Source organism: Pecten maximus, chromosome 12 (assembly GCF_902652985.1).
Source record: "Pecten maximus chromosome 12, xPecMax1.1, whole genome shotgun sequence".
NCBI classification, from domain to species: domain Eukaryota; kingdom Metazoa; phylum Mollusca; class Bivalvia; order Pectinida; family Pectinidae; genus Pecten; species Pecten maximus.
In genome coordinates this window covers 2,374,584-2,394,001 of record NC_047026.1, presented here as the reverse complement: position 1 = coordinate 2,394,001, position 19,418 = coordinate 2,374,584, and the positions used below count along the sequence as shown (strand labels likewise).

At 33.3% G+C, this 19,418-nt stretch overlaps 2 protein-coding genes across 2 annotated transcripts; both read right to left on the bottom strand.

Annotated features, from left to right (window-relative positions):
- Window positions 1-1,711: 1,711 nt before the first annotated feature.
- LOC117339245 (putative mediator of RNA polymerase II transcription subunit 26) lies at window positions 1,712-8,109 on the bottom strand. The gene is made up of 9 exons (XM_033900725.1): window positions 7,975-8,109; window positions 7,213-7,465; window positions 6,296-6,325; window positions 4,738-4,764; window positions 4,461-4,511; window positions 3,862-3,906; window positions 3,258-3,293; window positions 2,774-2,833; window positions 1,712-2,474 (listed from the first exon to the last, which is right to left on the bottom strand). The coding sequence occupies exons 1-9, from the start codon at window positions 8,068-8,070 to the stop codon at window positions 2,425-2,427; spliced, it is 648 nt and encodes a 215-aa protein (XP_033756616.1). The 5' UTR covers window positions 8,071-8,109; the 3' UTR covers window positions 1,712-2,424.
- Window positions 8,110-13,730: 5,621 nt separating this feature from the next.
- Window positions 13,731-18,366, bottom strand: LOC117339246 (probable serine/threonine-protein kinase clkA). The gene is made up of 9 exons (XM_033900726.1): window positions 18,223-18,366; window positions 17,796-18,045; window positions 17,256-17,285; window positions 16,589-16,615; window positions 16,302-16,352; window positions 15,918-15,962; window positions 15,189-15,224; window positions 14,770-14,913; window positions 13,731-14,435 (listed from the first exon to the last, which is right to left on the bottom strand). The coding sequence occupies exons 2-9, from the start codon at window positions 17,998-18,000 to the stop codon at window positions 14,386-14,388; spliced, it is 588 nt and encodes a 195-aa protein (XP_033756617.1). The 5' UTR covers window positions 18,001-18,045; window positions 18,223-18,366; the 3' UTR covers window positions 13,731-14,385.
- Between the last annotated feature and the right edge of the window lie 1,052 nt (window positions 18,367-19,418).

Below are 19,418 nucleotides of genomic sequence, written 5' to 3'. Positions count from 1 at the left end.
GACAGGCAGCCATCTTGGATTTTGACAATTGAAGTTTGTTATCACAATTTCTGAGAATGTACTGAATGGATCTTTCTGAAATTTCATATGTAGTTTTCCCTTGGTGCCTAGTTATGCATATTGCGTTTTGAGACCAATCTGAAAACAACATGGCCGACAGGCAGCCATCTTGGATTTTGACAATTGAAGTTTGTTATCACTATTTCTGATAAAGTATTTAAGGGATCTTTCTCAAATTTCATATGAAGGTTCCACTTGATGCCTAGTTATGCATATTGCGTTTTGAGACCAATCCGAAAACAACATGGCCGACAGGCAGCCATCTTGGATTTTGACAATTGAAGTTTGTTATCACTATTTCTGAGAAAGTACTGAAGGGATCTTTCTCAAATTTCATATGTAAGTTTCCCTTGGTGCCTAGTTATGCATATTGCATTTTGAGACCAATCTGAAAATAACATGGCCGACAGGCAGCCATCTTGGATTTTGACAATTGAAGTTTGTTATCGCTATTTCTGAGAAAGTACTGAAGGGATCTTTCTCAAATTTCATATGAAGGTTCCCCTTGGTGCCTCGTTATGCTTATTGCATTTTGAGATCAATTGGAAAACAATATGGCCGACAGACCGCCATCTTGGATTTTGACAATTTTCTCAAAGTACTGAATGGATCTTTCTCAAATTTCATAAGTAGGTTCCCCTTGGTCCCTTGTATTGCATTTTTGGACCAGTCTGTCCTGAAAACAACCTGGCAAACAAACAGCCATTATCGTTAAATCTCGAATTTCTTATATAGCTAGGATTCCCTTGTTAGAAAAGTACTGGAGGGATGTCTCAATTTACACAGATTAGTAAAATGAAGGGAAAAGTAGAGAAAAGATCAATCTGACATGGAACTTATGAAGATCATTCAATGGTGGGCGCAAAGATCCCTCTGGGATCTCTTGTTAGTCTGTCAATTTCATCCATCTCTTTGAAACTTAGCAGGCTTTATATTCCTGATTCAGATGTATGACGTAGTTGCTGCCTAACTAACATCTACACCTCTTATGGACTTTTTGTTTGTCATTTTATTTGAGATACCTAATAACGACTTGTATATAAAACATGTAATAATATCCAGTTCATCATTGTATGTCTGTCAGGAAAGAAAGAAATGTTTGATTTCGCTTTTAGATTGTCTGTCTGTCAGGAAGAATTTAGATTGTCTGTCTATCAGGTAAGAAAGAAATGTTTGATTTCGCTTTTAGATTGTCTGTCTGTCAGGAAAGAAAGAAATGTTTGATTTCGCTTTTAGATTGTCTGTCTGTCAGGAAAGAAAGAAAGGTTTGATTTCGCTTTTAGATTGTGTAAATGATACCCCCTTCAATAACAATACATTGACCATTTTGATAAAATATATTTCGATCACACGTCTTCATCAAGGACGTTTTGTACGTCGATCTTACAAAACAACCAACACGGACAGTTTAACACAAAGCAATTTCACTATCCCTGTCGCTCCGTATTTCATTTCTGGAAAACAGATTAATTTCCAAAAGACATTAGCTTGTTCCCATCTAGACCATTTCTTGCAAAAAAAAAAAAAAAATGAACACCCCCCCCCCCCCCCCCCCCCTCAAAAAAAAATAAAATAAAAAATACTTCAGAGTTAGTATGTCAATCGAAGATAAAATTATTTCCATAGTCAACATAAACACACAACTACTTTGTTCTTGCAAAGATTTGTTTATTCAAAGAGTTTCAAAAAGTCAGTTAGAGGATATAACTTAACATAAAATGTGTAACATGAAGGGAATTCTTTGGCATTGTTTTGTTTCCGGCATGTTTAAAGCATCCGACCTTGATCTTATGTACAAGATACTGATAAATATAAATATTATACAGAAACATTTATGTTAATATTAAATGTATTATGTGATTTACAACGTAACAATGGAATTAGTAGATCATTTAAGACTACTCCCTGTTACATATTTGACAGTATGCTACATTACCGATCTTCCCCGTTTACATTTTTGACCACACAGATAATTCTCAAATTCATGACAATTTTTATACTGAATGCATAATCAAAGTCGTGAAATCAAAGAATTAAAATAATAATACTTTCATTCGTAAAACACATAATAAAGGATTTCTAATATTAACACTAACATTTTAAGAATATATTATATTCTAAAACGTTCATTTTGCTTCAATAATCTGTCTCTCTGATTTTCCTGAGTAATCATTATCTAAACCGGAAGTCACAAACATGGAAGACATGCGTATTTGATATGTTACACTCCTTGTCATCATTCTACGTTAGGTTCACTTTGGGAATTCAGGAATATACTTGTAAGAAGGAAATGAAGCAGAAATTGATCATAAGAAGCGTCATTGTTGTTCTCGTGCATCTTCAAACACATCGACCGGTAATTGTTTACTTCTTCTCGAAGTTGTTGAATTCGTTGTTGAAGCCACCGAATCCTTCTGGAAAATGAAAAAAAGAAATCTGAAATATTTCCTACATTGATGAAAGCTCCTATAGTGTAACAAGTTGTTCGATGGGTATCTTTATTCATGGTATATTCAATTAAGGTTGTCTAAAAAAAAAAAATATTCTTGAAAATCTTATATGTCAGTGGATAGATTGTCTCGTAAATGTGATATCTTAATGAATACATTTTGAACAATGTGAAGTATTTATAGGTTACACTAATCGTATATCGTTATGTTTGATATGCAGTTATATCATATTAACGTTTAAATATCACTGATAAAACATTTACCGTTGTTCCACCTATCACCATAGTTGTTGAAGTTGTTGAAGTTGTTGAATCCGAAATAGCCTAGAAAATAAAAATTCAAATAATGATATTTTTTCATGTAGGTTACATTAATCCTCGGACATTTAATTACTGCTAATTTTGACGCCCCGAATTTTGTATTTCAACTGTTTATTACATTGCTGAATTGGAGCACAAATAAAACGCAATAAATGCCGATACTATTTCAATGGCTTTCGTCAATCGTCAGTCTGTTTACGTAAATATTAGGTGTTCCATTTTTCAAATATACTTTTCCAACAGATTTGTTCACATTGGGAATTCGCGAATGACTAGTAAAGAAAAAGAGAGGTAAGTAATTTATATATATTATTAAATAATGGCGAATTTAAGGAAATTCCCTACTCGCTGTGAAAAAACCCCATTAAAAGAGTCATTTTAATGAAATATCAAGATTAAAGAAATACATTATCTATAAAATATTTACCTCTGTTGTTGTCATACTGTTGCCACCAGTTGTTTGCTATCAAAAAAAAAGGAGAAAAAATATCAATATTTTTTCATACAATCCAAGTAATGGGAGATATGACTAAGAGGTAGGAAGTCGCGGTGGTAATGCACTCGTCTAATAACCTAGGAGACCCGAGTTCGATTTCCCGATCGGTTGCAGGGGGTCACCTGCCCGACCACGTGGGATTTTTTCGAGGCTGAGGTTCATAAGGTTAATATCACAATATCATAGTTAATGAGTACAAAGATATGTATTTAAATATGCCAGATTTATTTAGGATAATTATCTTATTATAAGACAATTGAAATTTAACACGATCTTGATTTCACCATGATTTTTTAAAGATTTTTTTTTTTTACAGCAGGTCACGTCAATATTGCACATGATACCTATCATTTGAGCATAAGTATTCAATTATAGCACCATTGGTAAAATATTTCATGTTATATGTTTGAAATTCCCTGTCACCAACGGCGATTTCTTCATCATGAAAGACACTAGAATATTGACAGTAGCGTTTGTATACATCATTGAAAGTTTGCTACATATTAACTTTATTTACCAAACATACTATATTTACCTCTTGCGTACTGGTACATGTTTTGGGAAACTTGGAACATGAAGCCTGTAATTTTAATAAACATGTATCTTAAATATTGTTTTAAAAATTGACATAATATTTTATAGGACTTTTTAAAATAATTTTGATATATATACATATATCTGTTTTAATTATAGAAAATTAATAAGATTATCAAACTGATATTGGCAAACATTACCTGATAATATAATAACATAAATATTTATAAGAAACTTTGTTGTTTAATCTTGTAACAATTAGTCTCTCTATGACTTAAATCAATTTGATACTTATATACTACATATAACATAAGGAACAATTTCTTGTTTTTTAATCTTGTAAGATAAGATAAGATAAGTTTATTTCTGGTTCAGGACATTTTATAGTCCTCTATACGAGACTTCAAAAAAAAAAGAAAAAAAAAAAAAAAAAAAAAGTCTCACTATTAATTGAATCAATTTAATACGTATATACTACATATATCATAAAAACTTCTACCATTTCCAAAGATATATTTGACAACCTTGTCCGTACTTTGACATGATTTTTGTTTATATACATGCATATATAATTCTAACACTATTGGCATGAATACTTACCCATGTTTTCATCCCAATCATACATGTTGTTATCATCTCCGAACTGGTATCCTAATGGACACAAAAACAGAGGGAAATCAAAGTTAATACACAATACAACAATTTCAACATATAATCTACATTTTCCGATATTCTACTAATGAGTATTGTTCTATAGAGTTTATATAAATTGAAATTAACAATGCCTTATTCAAATGAATATCTGAGATATTGAACTGCGGATCAAACTAAAAAGAAAGCTTATTCACAGAAAACAAAGGCGATATAAAGTACTTACTCAGAATGTACTGGTTGGTATGGAACTCTACAATGTAATTCAAACACCATTAAGCTTTTTGATATTTGGATGGGATATAAATGATATTCAGTTTGATAAGGAAACACAAATTTAGAGAACAGCAGTAACAGTTTTAATATAAATACAAAACAAAGGAACACCTGTAGTCTTCAGTTCTAACATACAATTACCAGTTTTATTCCTATCCAGATTTCAAGTCAACCGAAATAACTAAAAATAGATCAAACTTCATCATACAGCTGTTTCGACCTAATAATGGACAACTGAGAGGCGACTTAAGAAACACAAAAAAAAACCAAATAAAATAAAAAAAAAAAATAAAAAAATGTGAAAACTTAGCTGTGATAGCCCCTTATGTGGTAATTTTCACATTTTTTGATATCATAAATCAACAGAACGTGAAATACTTATTCTGAGCAAAATAATTGAAAAGGGACAAGCGGGTTACGACCTCGCGGACTGAAAAGCCCACCAGTAGGGTCAGCACCAGCAAACTCGAAGGATTGCACAAGAGACACAGGAGATATTACATGCATCACCTTTCACCGCAAAATGAGTGTTAAGATACATCAGATCAAATATGATTAAAACTGCATCATACAGCTTGAATACAGGACAGCTAAATGACAATAGAAGTTTTAACAAAACTCTTAACATAAGGTTATTATTAACCTATATGGTAAACTATATAATACAGAACATTGTGAGTCGACTTACAGACATAATATATATAACATAATAGTGACATCACATTATGTGAAATGTACGTTGATTATTGAGTATTTTGATAATAATTTTACAACAGTTTCAGTTTATATATGTATGCATATATCGATTGTTTAGAGGAACAAGGACGTATCTCCAACATGGAGGGATTAGAAATAAAGGGCCGTATCTCAAATTTATCATTTTTAGATTTTAATAAATTACAACTACGAGCGAGCTTTTCCTATAGAATATGTTCTTGATATCAATGGAAATTGTTTAATTCTTTTAGATCACACAGTATTTTAAGAGAATTATACCATTTCAATTGATATAGTGTACAAATTCTATAAGAAAATCTCACTCGTAGTTGTAATTTATTAAAATCTGAAAAATGATAAATTTGAGATACGGCCCTTTACTTCTAAGCACTCCATGTTGGAGATACGTCCTTGTTCCTCTAAACTATCGATATATCTTATGGTTAAAGATTGTAAATTGCCAACAGTGTTTACACCATTTTCCAAAATTATATATAGTCAGGCACACTGTGTAAATAGTAAAATACATCTCACGGAGCGAAAGAATTTTTTTCGGGTTGCACTTAATTACTTCCCCACTTTAAATCTAGGATACAACGAGCTCAAATTTTTGGAGGGTTATTATAGCGTTAAGTATGCAAATTCTAGTATTGTACGAAATATAATCATATTCTTGTTTTCAATAGGTCGATGAAATAGATATGTCAAGTTGATCTTTGTCTGAGATAGCATTTTTAATCTTGAAAATAATTATAAAAGATTATATATACTTAAAATGTGTTTGTACTCACCCATGAACATCCTCTGCATCTGGACGGTATCTGTTGAATTGATTAAAATGTTGTTAAAATCAAACATTTAATTGACACGGTTATATTTTATATGACTAGCAAAGTTGTATTAAAGGTGAACGTAGCATTACATAGGAAAACAAGCAAAGATTTTCTAAAAATGTAAATGGTATCCTTCCCACAACAATTCTAAAACTCGAACTTCTCATATATATTATTGTTCTTTTAATTGTGCGAAGTTTGATCAAAATCCCTTAGGGAATTAAGCCACATAAAAAAGGAAAACTACAAACCCTCTGTTTCACCGGTAAAGGACTAATGATTTGTGACTAGAATTTGTGTGCACTAGAATATAAGAGACCCGCAGTTAACCTTTAATAAATGGTAAACTATGCATTGATCCAACCACACTAATGAATAGAGGTAACTAAATGGTTTCTTATTGAAAAATCGTACTTTTAAGTAAATAAGTATAATAATTTCAATAGAGCTTATTATTTACCGAATTTCCAAAGACGAAATAACAAAAAAAACGCGGGAACCATTTGCGTAAATTGTGACGTCTTCTTCTTATATTGCCAACAAGATAGTGCCATTTTAATGGGCTTTTCAACACAATTTTATCTGTTTTCGTTGTTATCTGGTAAGTATTGCTTACGAAATTGATGTAAAATAAATATTTGACTTAATTCGCTTTTTCAGGATATGAACAAAAACATTGGCAGAATTCAATATGGCGAATCGAAATCATAGGTACCATTAATAGTCATGATATAGTATTAATAACCAGTGATAGTCTGAAACAATTTCCGATATTTCTTATACACGATAGTTAAATCTGTTCACTCAAATTCGTGGAAAATGATTTAGGGTTTAGCAAGTATCTTGTAGTTCGATAGAAAATGAAATAAATTTACCTTGCATGTAGTACATGAATTTCGGCATGTATTTGTAGTAGTAATCCATGTCAAAGTTGTTGCCCTCGCCGTTGAACATGTTCCGGTCCATGTTGCCGTACATGTTGCCGTAACCGTTGCCGTAACCGTTATTGTATCCATCAAATGATCGCTGTGTGTGTTTTGACTCGGCATCGCTGTCCTTGTTGGTTGACCTTTGATTTGATTCTCTCATATGTTTCAGGAAATCCTGAGGGCTTGATTTGCCATTTGCCTATGATGGAAATAAAAACAACAGATCGAGTTACTGAGATTTAAATTGAGTTTTAAAATCAGCCGAAGCTTAACAAGAAATATCTTTAAAAAAGATAAACGGCATAGTTTTAATGCTGGTGGTTATAATGTAAAACTGCTGGTGAAATACATTAACGAACTAATTAATTAATTAATGCGTTTCAGCACGGATAACAAAATTATATCAGTTTGAATATTTTTTGGTGATAAAAAGACTGCATTTGAATCAGAATATAATTTATCTATATACATCCACTTATTCAGCATGCATTCAATCTTAATTTTGTTTCGTCTTTAACTGCACATCTGCAATTTGCATTTACCGCTACATTGACCAATCACATACTTCATCTTGACCAGTAACGCCACCTGTCGCGTCATATCCGGGGCCAAAAGAATATTATACGGCTGTGCCGAAAAAGCACAGAAATAATCTCGTTTATAAGAACACGCCGTAATGCTTTCGTCGTATGAAGGTGCATGACATACCTTGAGTTTAGCTAACGCCTCCAGTTTGCTGCTGAGACTGAAGGCTTCAACGGCCAGTCCACAAAGGCACACAAGGAGAGCTGCTTTCAACATCATGGCTGTAGGCACTCACAATTGGAAACCCGAGATGAGAGTGAGGTACAGTAGCTGGTCCCTGGCTTTATATAACTCTTGCCGTATTAGATGAACGCCCTCGTATTGTTTTCAGGCAGCCAAGTGTACAGACCACACCACCTTTGGACATGCGCATGGAAGTTGTTCTCATCATGTTTATAATCCTTCACAAGTGATACCGTGCATACTAATTGGCTTCAATGTAAGATAATCAATTTCAAAAACTACTCCGGTAAAAGATTTTGCATTCGTATATAATTTAAAGTATATATATATACTTCTCAGATACTTTGAATGCATGAGCATGCTAGATGAAGTCAGCATATTTTTCCTTCCCAAACGATACCCTGCATACTAATTCACATCAAAGTAAAATCATTATCTTTTTAAAATCACACACTCCAGTACCCGAATTTCGAATTAATCAAAGAAGATGTTACTTCTCAGTAACTCTGAAAAAACTGAGACGTTATACAAAACTATTTTTAAAATTGGACATTTTAAAGTAAAATTTCGTTTCTATTTTGAAGTTATCCTTGATAGTCTGTCTATTGGTAAAGGATATTATCTATATATTAGTCGAGGGAACATGTCGGTATAATGTCCGAAGAAAAAGTCTGTTTACTTGTCGAGGGAAAAGTCTGTATTTTGGGTGAGGGAAAACGTCTGTCTATTGACAGAGTGAAAACGCTTTTCTATTGGCCAAAGGAATATTTGTTTATTATCCGAGAGAAAATGTATGTCCTTTGGTAGAGGGTAAACGCCTATGTATTGGCCGAGGGAACACGTCTGTATAATGGCAGTGGGAAAACATCTATATAGTTGCCAAGGAATAACGCCTGTGCATTTGCCGGAAAAAAAATCTCCATTTGCTGATGTAAACGTTTGTATATTGGCCAAGGGAAAAGACTTTATATTGGCATTTTGGTGAAGGAAAACGTCTGTCCTTTGGCTGAGGGAAAACGTCTCTCTATTAACCGAGGTAAAGTCTGCATTGTAAAGGGTAATATCTGTATATAAAGTCTGTATATTGGCTAAGGGAAAAACATCTGTATGTTGACCGAAAAAATCTGTCTATTAGTCGAGGGAAAAGGTCTGTCTATTGATCGAGGGAAAACGTATGTCTATTGGTAAAAGGATAATACCAGCCCATTGGCCGAGGGGAAAGTCTGTATATTGACAGAGGAAAACGTCTGTATACTGACAGGGGAAAACGTCTGTATATTAGTCGAGGAAAAACGTTTGTCTGTAGGCAGAGGAAAAATTATGTCTATTAACAAAGGGAAAAGTCTGTTTAGTGACCGGAGAAAACGTCTTTCTATTGGCCGAAGGAAAATTTCTTTATATAAGGAGAGGGAAAACGTCTGTATATTGACAGAGGAAAACGTCTGTATATTGACGGAGGAAAACGTCTGTATATTGACAGGGGAAAACGTCTGTATATTAGTCGAGGGAAAACGTTTGTCTGTAGGCAGAGGAAAAATTATGTCTATTAAAAAAAGGGAAAATACTGTTTAGTGACCGAAGGAAAATCTCTTTATATTGACAGAGGAAAACGCCTGTATATTGACAGAGGAAAACGTCTGTCTATTGACAGAGGAAAATATCTGTATATTGACAGAGGAAAATATCTGTATATTGACAGAGGAAAACGTCAGTATATTGACAGAGGAAAACGTCAGTATATTGACAGAGGAAAACGTCTGTCTATTGACAGAGGAAAATGTCTTTATATTGACAGAGGAAAACGTCTGTCTATTGACAGAGGAAAACGTCTGTCTATTGACAGAGGAAAACGTCTGTCTATTGACAGAGGAAAATATCTGTATATTGACAGAGGAAAACGTCTGTATATTCGCTGTGGGAAAGCATCTTTATATTTGCCGAGGAATAACGTCTGTCCATTGGTTGAGGGAAAAGTCGGTTTATTTGCCAAGGTAAAACCCTGTATATTGGCCGAAGGAATACGTCTGTATATTGACAGAGGAAAATATCTGTATATTGACAGAGGAAAACGTCTGTATATTCACTGTGAGAAAACATCTCTATATTTGCCGAGGAATAACGTCTGTCCATTGGTTGAGGGAAAAGTCGGTTTATTTGCCAAGGTAAAACCCTGTATATTGGCCGAAGGAATACGTCTGTATATTGACAGAGGAAAATATCTGTATATTGACAGAGGAAAACGTCTGTATATTCGCTGTGAGAAAACATCTCTATATTTGCCGAGGAATACGTCTGTGTATTGGCCGAGGGGTATCGTTTGTATATTGGCCGAGGGAAAAGCGTATGTTTGCCAAAGGAAAACGTACGTCTATCAGCCGGCGACCGAGGGATTTTTTTTTATTATTTGTCGGGGGGAAAACGTCTGTATACTTGATACACGCATGTATATTGGCCAAGAAAAAACTCATGGTTTAAAGAGAAAATGAACAGATTTATTTCCCGACCTCCACTCAGTCCTGACATTATGGACGGATGGCGTAGTGGTAGCTCGATCGCCTCTCACATAGGAGACTAGAGTTCGATTCTTTAATCGAACCTAACACATCAGGAGTCACCTGTTCGACCATGTGGGTGTTTTTCTGGTACCCTGGATTCTTCCACAGTCAATATAAGTTGTTGTTGTTATTATTATTTTTGTTGTTGGTGGTGGTGGTGGTGATGGTAATGGTGTTTGTTCTTTCATTCTTCTACTTGCTTTAAATTAATATCATTTATCATTTATTTATTCTTCGTCAATTTTTACATGCCGGAATTGTCTTGAAAAAACAACAAACAACGAAAAAAGTTTTTGAACCAGTTTGACAATATTACTAATACACATACTTTTCTGTATGATTGGACCCAATCCACGTTATAAAATAACATTTCATTCGTTTCCATTTCTTTTTTCGTCGGATAAGAAACACTTGTGAACAACAGCCTGGATATGCGCCACTAATTTTATATCTATAACACCTTTATCAACTACTCAAGCATCCAATTGTGTGATCTGATGTAGGTATAATGTATATTCAGTCGGTGTGAAACAATATTTTATGTGTCGATGATAGGAATGCCTAATTTGTTCAATGCTCCTATGCATTTTAAATAGATATCCCCCAGCTTTTTGCTGACGAGGTACATGTATATTACCATATTAAATGTATGGTGACGTGTCTTTAGGTGATAAAAATATGCTGACATTTCCAGTTTCGAGGATATTGCAATAAAGTAAACTAAATGTTTTTACTTTAGTTCTGGATATTAAAACCTGATGTTAGTTTTATGTCCCTGTCATTACCTATTTCAATCTAGATAATCAAAATTTCCTAAAATGACGATATCTTGCTAAAAAATAAAAAATAGATAGATGCTGCTGATACAGATTATAGGAGTATCATAATGATCGTACCTAGAAATATTTTTTCGCTCTGACTGGAGGTTTATAAATAATCGGAATTCCCTCTGAATGATTCCTTTCTGGAGTATAGGTGTTAAGCTGTCGACTTTAGTTCCGTAAATTGTATATTAGAGACGCGAGTTTGTTTAACTAACGTATTGCTAATTCATGAGTTTGTTCCCTAAAATGCTGAACAAATATCAACAAAACAACACAAAACACACGCACGCACGCAGGCACGCACAACGACAAAAAAAAAGAAAAAAACAAAAAAAAAACAAACAAAAAACAAAACAAAAAACACCAAAAGACAAACGGGTTTAAATAGTTGCATTGATACAGATTTTACCCTTCAAATTGGTACTTTTCAGATTTATCAGTGTCGAGTTGTCTTCGACTTCGACTTTCGTAAATTATAAGTTAGGCACACAAGTCTGTTTACATGTCGGCTTTCTCTTGCCGTTTCATTTTCCAGGTATGACACAAAATATTCCAGAAACGGAAAATTCACAAATCAGGATTTTAATGGCTTCTATTTTTATACAGAGCACGTTGTCACCACATAAATACCTGTAAGGGCCCTACGGGTGCCATATAGGGATACTTTTATCTGTCTTTGTGTCTGTCTGTTCGTCCACAAATTCTGCTTCTAGTTATAACTTTGACATCTATTTACCAATTCAATTGAAACTTGGTCAAGATGTTACGTTAAAAAATGCACACTAACCTAAAATTTCAAAGTAAAAGGTCAGCATCGTCAGACTCAAGTTCAAAGTAAAATTTTGCATATTTTCACTTATCAATATTTTCTGATGACATACTTAAACGATGTTGTTCAGAACTAGAAAAAAGTCTTCTGATCAAACTTCAAGGTCATGGGGTCAGAGGTCACGTTACCAGGTCAAGGTAATCATTCAAATGGCGAGGTTCAATTTTGCATTTTTTATGAACATTATGCTATGTCATATTGAAGCAAAATTAAACAAGGAGGAGTCTACTGTCCAAATGTCAAGGTCATCGAGTTTGACATCAGGGTCAAATATCAAGGTGAAATTTTAATGTTTTTACTGATAAATATTTTGATATGGCATGATGAAGCAGTTGTTTAGAATTATATAGGAAGTCTACTAACCCAAAACAATAGTTATTAGGTCAGAGGTCAAGGTTGCTTGGTCAAAAGTGAAACTCGAATTTCTTAGCTTTCTTCTAATAAAATATTTGTTGTGACACTATGAATCAGTGTTTGTAAAAATGAAACAATGAATCAACTGACCAAATATCAAGGTCACTGAGTCGAATGAAATTTTGTAGCTTTTCTCTGATGAACATTTTGCTGTGACCCTTTGAAGCAGTGTTTGTTAGAATTAAACAATGAGTCAACTGACCAAATGTCAAGGTTACAGGGTCAAAGGTCAATGTCAATTTGTGTAGCTTTTTACTGATGAACATTTTGTTATGATACTATGAAGCAATGTTGGTAGGATCAAAACAAGAACTCATACGACCAAATGTCAAGGTCACTTGGTCAAACGTCAAGGATGAACTCAAATCTTTCCACTGATGAATATTTTGCTTTGATGCTTAAAGAAATGATAGTAAGAATTGAAAAAGGTCATCTGGCTGAAGACAAAGGTCACAGGACCAAAGGTCAAAATCAAATATTGATTACCATTTTGTCATTGCATGATGAACCAAATATGTTCAGAATTAAACGGAGGTCAAGGTCGCGAGGTCAAAGGTTAATGTAATAATGTATACATTTTTGTTGATGAAAATTTTCTGATATTATAGAGCAATGTTGGCTGGAATTAAACAAGGAATAGGCAGGCAAAAATTCAAGGTCACTTGGTCGAATGTCAAATGTCAAGGTCATCGGGTCAAATATCAAGGTAAGATATTATATATATTTCACTGATGAACATTTTATTATAATATGATGAAGCAAAGTTGTTGAAAATTTTACAGGGAGTGTTGTACTGACCAAATGTCAAGGTCATCGAGTCAGACAACAAGGTCAAAGGTCAAGGTCACATTTTAATGCTTTTACTGATAAATATTTTGTTATGTCATGATGAAACAGTTGTTCAGAATTATTCAGAGAGTGTACTGATCTAAGGTCAAGGTTGCTTGGTAAAAGGTGAAGCTCTGTACAGGTTCTGTACATCATTTATCAGTATATTGAACCACTTTATTCAGCTAATAAAGTAATATACATACAGTATCTGCACTTTTTCAATAGCCAACACAAATACACAACTTTTCGTTCTTGCAAAGGTTTATTTAAATAGTTGCAGAGAGTCAAGTAGAGAATACAACATAACATACAATGCATAACATGAAGGAATTGCTTTGTCATTTTTTTGCTTTGATAGAGAAACCAAAATATTATACAGAAACATTTATGTTAATATTAAATCACTTTCTTGAATTTTATGGATTATTGAGAACTCCACTCACTTACATATTTGTATGCACCATTACCGATTTTCTCAGTTCACATTTTTAACGTCACAGATAATTCTCACGTTCAAGACAATAATTATGCTGCTGTATGCATAATTAGACTTCAATCAGTTCATTTGTAAAATACATCATAAAGAATTAAAGTATAAACATCAACATTTCAAGAGTATATATATGATAATATTAAACGTTCATTATGCCTCAACAATCAATCTCTCTGATTTTACTCAGTTATCTTTATCCAAACCGGAAGTGCGTTGTCACAAACATGGCAGGCATGCGTAACTGACACCTTACACTCCTTGTCATCATTCTACGTTAAGTCCACTTTGGTAAATCTGGGATAAATTTGTGAGGAGGAAATGAAGCAGAAAATTATTAACAATAAAATGATCAGAATCGTCATCGTTGTTCTCATTGTATCGTCAAAAACTTTGACTGGTAGTTGTCTACTTCTTATCGAAGTTGTTGAATTCGTTGTTGAAGCCATCGAATCCTTCTAAAAAAGAAAAAAAAATCACCATTGAAAAAACCCTTTAGACTAAAGAGTTGCTCAAGAGTTTCCTCCCCTGCGATATATTAATATTAATATATTAAGGTTGACTAAAAAAGGATTCTTGAAATGTAATATCAAAGGATATGATTATTTCAGAACGGTATGTGGACACTTGTGATATCTTTATGTATATATTTTGAATAATTTGAAGCATTTTAGATTTGAATAATCCTATGGCGATGTCTTAGTATGTTTTGATATTATGCAGTTTTGAACGATTCTTGTATCAAAGTGTTATATTATATCAACGTTTAAATAACTTTGATAAGACATTTACCTTGATTACCATTGTTCCATCTGTTGTTGTTCCATCCATTGTTGTTCCAGTTGTTGTTGTTGTTCCATCCATTGTTGTTGTTGTTGTTCCAGTTGTTGTTGTTGTTCCATCCATTGTTGTTGAAGTTGTTGAATCCAAAATATCCTAAAACAAATCAAATAAATGATAGAAAAAATAAGAAAATATTATTCATTTAGGTTCTATTAATCCTGGTACATCTAATTATTTTAAACCTAATAATTTTTATTTTATTTTTTAAAGATAAATTTTTGAGAGACAGATGATAAGTAATATATATATATATATAAATAATCAAATGATAGCGAAGGAGGTTCAGAACTTTATTTTAAAGGAACAACTGGAGTCATTCTAATGAAATATCAAGAATAAGAAACATATTATTTATAAAAAAAAATCACCTCTGTTGTTGTCATACTGCTGCCACCAGTTGTTTTCTATAAAAAAAATAACAAAACAGTATAGATATGTTTCCATGTGAATCAATATAATTGAATATATGACTAGGAAGTCGGTTTCCCGATCGGACATGAAAAGTATTTGGTCACCTGCCCGATCACGTGGTATTCTGCGAAGCAGAGGTTAATATCGTTATATCCTGGTTAATAAGTACATAGATATGTAAAAATATTTATCAGACATATTGAGGATAATTATCTTAATATACGACCATCGCGCCTTTCTAAAAAAAAATCTACTCAAACAAGGTGATGTTCATATCTCAAGTGATAACTATCATTCGATAACAGCAACATTGTAAGAAAAAAGTTGATAATCATCGTAATTTTATAACCGAATTTCGTCAGTTAGGGTCATGGAAATAAATTTGTCGGAACTTTAAGTCTACTTCGAGTTATACATGGTCGTTGATGAATAAGAGTTCGAAGTTTAACAGTAATCTATACACATATTGTCTTATTATATAACACATAGATATGAATACATATCGATACAATAGTTAAAGGAACATAAGTTGATAAAATATTTCAAATTAATATTTTTTTTTTTACGATTCACGGTCACCAACAACAATTGCTCTCTGAGGACCGAAGCCTTGACGGTAGTACTTGTGTATACAATTGGAAGTTTGCTTCATATCTAATTTATTTAATAGAAAAAAATATATTTACCATATCCAAACTTGTACATGTTTTGGGAGACTTGGAACATAAAGCCTGTAAATGAAATAAATATGAATCTTGAATATTTTATGATAAAGTGACATCATTCTTTTTCAGAAAATGAATAAAAATATATAACTCGGATTTGCCGAAATACTTTAATAATATCATAATATGTGAAGATTTATCAAGAAAGCGGTTTTTTCCTTTCTAACCTTATAAACATTTGTTTCACTTAAGCTTTACACTTCACGATAAGTATGGTACATGTATGATCTGATACTTATAATAATATACTACACACACGAATTCCAAAGGAATATTATAACTATCTTGTTCGTACTTTGACATGTTTCTTTCAAAAATTCTGACCCTATTGACATGAATACTTACCCATGTTTTCTTCCCAGTCATACATGTTGTTATCATCTCCGAACTGGTATCCTAATGGACACAAAAACAGAAGGAAATCAAAGTAAATACTGCAATACACAATACAACAATTTCAACATGTAATCTACATTTTCCGATATTCTACTAATTAGTGTTGTTCTATAAAGTGTTTATATAAATTGAAATTTACAATGCCTTATTCAAATGAATATATGAGATATTGAACTGCGGATCAAACGGAAAAGAAATCTTATTCAGAGAAAACAAAGGCGATATAAAGTACTTACTCAGAATGTACTGGTTGGTATGGAACTCTGCAATGTAATTCAAACACCAATAAGTAGATATACTTATTTTTCGATATTGGTACGAGGAGTAAAATGTATTCCGTTTGAAGCGAAAACAAATACCAAGGAAACAGTCCTAGACTTCAGTAACAGTTCTAACTTAAATATATAAAACAAAGGAACGCTCCTAGTCTTCAGTAACAGTTCTAAATATAGAACAAAGGAACACCCTTAGTCTTCAGTAACAGTTCTAAATATAGAACAAAGAAATACCCCTAGTCTTCAGTAACAGTTCAGACATCAATATAAAAATACCCAGTCGATTTCAGTTTAGTTCAGAAATTTAGAGATTTAGATTTAGAGTCAGTCGTGATAGTCTAAGATGCTAGTAGCTTAATTATCGATACATACGAGGCGACTAAAGGAATACAAACAAATTAACATAGATTTAAAACCTAGTTTGGTGTAATAGCCCACTGATGCAATAATTTCCATAATTTTTAATCTTCTAATTAGAGAAAAAAAAATACTTATCATGAACCAATAACCAAAACGTGATAAGCAGGTTAAGAATTCGGGGACTGAAAAATCTACCAGCAGTGTTTGCAATTTTATTCTGCAAATATTTATAAACAGAATGATATGATTTAAAATAGCTTCAACTTACCAATGAACATGTTCTGCATCTGGATGACATCTGTAAAATCAATTGAAATGTTGAAATATAGTCAAACATTAACTGTTCTCCATTATATTATGTGACGTCATAATGGAGGTTACAGTACATAATAAACGTCGGGATTTGGTGTACATTTGTGAGCCATTGATAGAGGACCGCAATGAATTCTGGGAAGGATTGAGCTACCTCGATATATTTTGTAATAAAATATAATAAACATAATATCTAACAATATCTTCAGTAATACCAAACATATTTCACTCATGTAGCTATATTTGATACTTTTCACTCGTGCTACGAAATATCAAAATATTAGCCACACTCGTGGACAAAGACAAATTATTTTCAATGGGCTTTTCATCGCAATTTTATCATCTTCTGCTGTTATTTGGTGAGAAGTGATGATACAAGTTTAAGTTGAATTGATAAGCTATGATGTTTCATTGGTGAAATGTAACAAAACGTTACAATTTGTTCACTCAAATTCGTGCGAAATGACGAAAAAGGAAAATAATGAAATAAATTTACCTTGCATGTAGTACATGAATTTCGGCATGTATTTGTAGTAGTAACCCATGTCAAAGTTGTTGCCCTGGCCATTGAACATGTTCCAGTCCATGTTGCCGTACATGTTGCCGTAACCGTTGCCGTAACCGTTGTTATATCCACCAAAAGAGCGTTTTGAGTCGTTTGGTTCGGTGTCATTGTTCTTTGACCTTGCTTTCAGTTCCATAAGATGTTTTAGAAATCCTTCGTGGGAGCTGGATTTCTGACCCGACTATGACGGAAAAGAAAGAAACCAATAATATTTGCAAATGAAATATACTAAATCTGATTGAGACTGTTACTAAAATTCCTTGTTGGCTGAGTTTTAATATTTGGCAAAATTACATAAGTTATTTCGTTCACAAAAAGTAGGCTAAATGTTTGTGTCATATTAGCGTGCATTACATACCTTCAGCTTTAGCTAACGCCTCCAGTTTACTGTTGAGGCTGAAGGCTTCAACAACCAGCCCACACAGGCATACTGCGACAACTGCTTTCAACATCATGGTGATGACTTCTAGACGCACTCACGATTTGAAACTCAGAAGAGAATGAGGTACGGTAGCAGGTCTCGGGCTTTATATAACTACCGTCGTATCAGATGAACGCCTTCATATTGTTTTCAGGCAGCCAAGTGTTCAGATCGCGCCACCCTTGAGCATGCGCATACAAGGTGTATCTAGCATATTATCGTTTTAAAACCCTTCACAAATGATACCCTGCATACTAATTAGCATCAAAGTAAAATGATAAATTTTGAAAACGCTCTCTAGGAAAGGATTTTCGTATTTGTTAAAGTATAAGATGCTTCTCAGATACTTAGAATGCATGAGCATGCAAGCAGTAGTCAGCATATTTTTCCTTCCCAAACGATACCCTGCATACTAATTCACATCAAAGTAAAAGCATTATTTTTATAAAATCGCCACACCAGTAAATGATTTTGCTATTGATTATAGCATAAGATACTTCTCAGAAACTCTGAAAAACTGAAACTTGAAACAAACTTACTTCGTTCACTGATGCACAAGTACAGTATGCTTTAGTATATATTTTGAAGCAATCAAGGCGATATTTTATTTTGTGTGAAAACAATCAAAACAAATTATTAAATCAAGTCTTTTATTATTAACTGGATCTGTTAATTTTACATAATGATGTACAGATCTTAGAAAGAAATTACCTATACAACTCGACTATCTACTATTACTTCATACAGTTATATATTGAATGTTGGATATAGCTTTTACGTAGGAAAAGTAAATACAAAACTCTACAATCTTTTCTATACTTCTCAGTTAAATATCGAAGGAAAAGTCAGTACATTGGCCTAGGGATAACGGCTGTCTATTGGCCGAGGGAAAACGGTTATATATTGACCGAGAGAAAACCTCTGTCTATTGGCCGAGGGATAACTGTCGTATATTGACCGAGGGAAAACCTCTGTCCATTGGCCGAGGGAAAACATCTGTCTATTGGCTGAGGGAGGGAAAACGTCAGTACATTGGCCGAGGGAAAACTGTTGTCTGTTTACCAAGGGAAAGCATCTGTGTATTGGCCGAGGAAAAATGTCTGTCTATAGTCCGATGGATAGAGAAAGCCTGT